Below are 4,130 nucleotides of genomic sequence, written 5' to 3' on the forward strand. Positions count from 1 at the left end.
TCAAGTAAATTCAAGGCACCATTCTGGGTAAAGTGGGGAGGGGGGAGACACAGAAAAAGAGGGAGACCCCCAAGTAGATGGATTGACACAGTGGCAGCAACAATGGGCTCAAGTGTAACAGCAATTGTAAGGATGGCGCAGTACTGGTTGGTATTTCATTCTGCTGTACATAGGGTTGCTATGAGTCAGAACTGACTCAATCGTACTTAACAACAACAAAAGCACTTGGAGAGTGCTTTGCCTTTGAATACATTGTGTTAATACATGGTAAGAATTAGTCTAAGTATTTTTCTATGCATATATACAGATAGAAGTGTAGGTGGATAGAGTGATAAATGGAAATTTTTATGGTAAATAGATCCTACTTCAAATACTATTTTTGAAACAACTATTATATTTATTTTTTTTAGAATTTAAAAGAAAAAACCCCAGAGATTTGCTGAAGCTCAGATAAACTTTACTTTATGACAGCATATTAGTCCCTAAAACAGATATTAGTCCTCTAAAGTTCAGAGAAACTACTATGAAGACAATGAAATAATTGAATTATTTTTCAATAAAGGTACACATTTTAATTTTAAACAGCATAGATTGACTCGTCTCTAAGAAATAAGTGATTATTCAGACTTCCTTCCACTTTCTGAATTTTGATTGCTTATTTAGTAAGATTTCATCATTAAGCAGGTTGTTCTTCCCCTATGAATCCCCAGAGTGCCTTCATGTTTGAAAATTATTGCCTCTGCCTTCATATTTTAAAACAGTTGGTTAAGTATAATACTATGGCCTATATATTTTTTAACCCAGTAGCATAGTGGTTACGAATTGGGCTACGAACCGCAAGGTCAGCAGTTTAAAACTACCAGCTGTTCCACGGGAGAAAGATGAGGCTTTCTGCTCCCATAAAGATTTACAGCCTCAGAAACCCTGTATAAGGTCGCTATGATTTGGAATCGACTCCATGGCACATAACAACAAGATGTGTGGTGCAGTAGGATAAGCACTGGATCACAAAGTCGGTTTGAATTTCAAGGTCCCTTTGAGTGAGAACTGACTTGATGGCACTTAACAGCAAATAACAACAGTAACCAGTTGAATTTCTGTCAGTTCTATCCTTGAAGTTCAACAACATAACCTGGACATATCTAAGTGTTGATTGATTTCTATCTCTTTGTCCTGATTTGTCCTTTCAATCTATAAAATTCAGATCTTCCTTCAGTTCAGGATGCTTTTAATTCTATCTTTTAAATTCCACTTTTAAAAATGTTTCAAGGACACAAAATTTTTTCATTCACAATTTTTGTTTTTGTATATTTTGTCTGCTTTATGAGTACTTTAATCTCTATTTTGCTCCTTAATCACTGTGATTAACTCGACTCATATACATATCATTAGATCAATGGCTAGTCATGCATAGTCTGTTCTCTATTAGCATGATTTTGTCGCTTAGTTAAGCAATCTCAATTTTCATCTCACTTTTGAATTTCATCACTTTATCTTAAAATTTACTTTTCTCTTTAGGTAGGAGCTTACTTTCATATAAATGTCTTTAATAGTATAAAACACTCTGGGAGAATCTAATTTTACTTCTTGGGTAATGTTTTGTTTCAGACTAGGTTCTTCTTCTGCTCTTGGTCCCTATATTTTCATCTTCAACCCTCCTTGCAGAGTAAATATATATATATTAAATGACATGCTATTTCTTTTATCTTGCTAATGCTCAATGTTGCTAAGTTTATTCTAACTTTTTATTTGTTCTGATATAGTCCTACGGACTCTTTGTGTGTCTATCTTAAACCAGTTGTTCTGCCTTCACTACCCTTGAGTTTCAGAACTGGTTGTTGGTTTATTTCTGCTCTTTTGTAGCCTGAGGTCATGCAGATAGGAGAGGGGCAAATGTTTATGGGGTTCTTCTTTCTTTGAGACTCCATTAAATGTCTTGAATGAAGGCTTGAGTCAATTAATCGTTTATCCTCCACCTTTGAGCTTTAGTATCTTTTCCTGACTTACTATGCTGTTGTTAAGTGAAGTTGAGTTGGTTCCAACTTGTAAGGACCCTGTATGTTGTTTTTGAGGCATGGCTAGTAACTTTATAGACTGACCACGCTGTGGTTCAAACTGACCTTGTAGTTCAGTGATTATCCTACAATGCCACACCAAGAGTTAGTACAGAGGTCTGAAAGATTCTTCCCAATGCTTTCAAGATCCCTTGATGGTTTTCCATTATTCTCCCAGGGCTTTCTACTCAATTCTTTGGTTTGTTCTTTGTTGTTAAATGTCATTACGTTGGTTCTGACTCATAGTAATCTTGTATAGGGTTTCCAACAAGTTTGAACCACCGACTTTGCAGTTTAAACAGATTTTGCAGGTTAGTACTTATCCTACAGCACCACACCAATCTCTCTCCAAATTGTGGAGTATTAATAAGAATGCTCAAAGTTGAAATTTTTTTTTGATCAGTAACACTCTTGGGGATTCTCCATGCCCTACCAAACATCCGATTCCCATTTAAAAACCTATAGCCCTTTTTATTGTTGTTGGTACTTTTGCCGTTAAAAAACAAAACTAGTTTAAAATTAATTTTGTTAAAATATCAGATCCAAGAGAAGGTCTTTAAAGCAGAAGAAGCAAACTAATGGCCTGAAGGTCAAATATGGCCTCAGATATGTTTTGTTTAGAAAAAAATTGGATTAGCTATGAGCGTGGTGCTGTGGGTTAATGCGCCAGACTGCAAAGCTGTTAGAACTGCAAGGTCAGCGGTTCAAGCTCACCAGCTGCTTCTTGGAAACCCTATACAGGGTCGCTATGGGTTGGAACCAACTCAACGGCACTTAACAACAACAACACTAAAAAACTGGGCAATTACAAATGAAAATCTAGATTTTAAATGATTGGAAAACAGAAAGATCTGGCAACACCTCAGACTTAAAATCTAGATTAAAAATTTTTTTAAAAATGTTTTTAATTGCAGTTGAATTAGAGGCAAACCTATCAGTGTGGACTAGGAATTTTTGTTTCTTTACATTAAGTTATAAACTTTATGTTTCTAAACATTTCTTGTGGTGAGCAGGAAAATAGTTCCTACTGCTATTTTAATAAACAGCATATTTTAATGGGAGACATATAAGTCACTGGACAGTGTCCTGTTACAGGATTTTTAGTTATTAATACTTGGGTAAAACCTAATCTTTTGGTCTCTGTGATATAACTTGATATATATGAGTATAACCAATGTCTGGTACCTGAAGTATGGGCATGAAACCGAGAAAGGAATTACCAGCATCTATAACATTTGTCCTTCAATTAATGAATACAAATGATTACAATATGATTACAAATGTCCCATGACATAGTGAATTTAAGCAAAGATACAAACTGACAAACAAGAAAATTTATAATGTTTTAATTTTAGAAATGGGGAGGTTCACCTATGTTATTTAGTTATCTCGTGGCAGTGGAAATCTGGTATTGTTGGTACCAATCTAGAATGTGTCCTTAAAAAGATATACAGAGCTCTTTTAATATTATTCAATATCTTGACTTACCTTGTGTTTTACGCAGTAAATTTAATGTTTTTTCCTCCAATTCTTCAAGAGTTATAGCATCAAGGGAAATATTCTCCACCAACTGGAAACGTTGGTTTTCTAAATGAGGGACTTCATGCATTACAACAGTAGATAAGAGTTGATCTTGTAAACCTTGGAATGTTACCGTGAAGTTGATCATAGTGACAAAGTTATGAACTGATGGATAAAAATGAGGGTTGGCTATTTCTGTAGATATGTATAACCTAAAACAAGAGAAAGGCACCAGTTATTTTAAAGATTACAAAGGAACAAAGTAAAACTAATTAACTTAAAAGTAAATAACAGCATGACAAATGGATAAAAGAATGAAGTTATCAAAGATTTAATTTTGCATTTTTGCTTGAATCCACAATCAACATTAGTGGAAGCAGCAGTCAAGAAATCAAATGACATGTTACATCAGGAAAGTCTGCTGCAAAACACCTCTTTGAAGTATTAAAGAGCAAGAATGTCAGTTTGAGCAAGACAAAACTGACTCAAGACATATTTTCTAAGCATAGGATCATATAATCTGCAGATAGAGTTTTGCTTCTTCTTTGCCAATTT

At 34.6% G+C, this 4,130-nt stretch overlaps 1 protein-coding gene across 1 annotated transcript in view; it reads right to left on the reverse strand.

Annotated features, from left to right (window-relative positions):
- DNAH14 (dynein, axonemal, heavy chain 14) overlaps window positions 1-4,130 on the reverse strand; it is a 641,625-nt gene that overhangs the window by 173,976 nt on the left and 463,519 nt on the right. Inside the window, 1 exon segment of the mRNA XM_006871162.1 lies at window positions 3,543-3,787. Coding sequence (XP_006871224.1) covers window positions 3,543-3,787 — 245 coding nt within the window.

The sequence above is a fragment of the Chrysochloris asiatica genome, unplaced genomic scaffold (genome assembly GCF_000296735.1).
Source record: "Chrysochloris asiatica unplaced genomic scaffold, ChrAsi1.0 scaffold00161, whole genome shotgun sequence".
NCBI classification, from domain to species: domain Eukaryota; kingdom Metazoa; phylum Chordata; class Mammalia; order Afrosoricida; family Chrysochloridae; genus Chrysochloris; species Chrysochloris asiatica.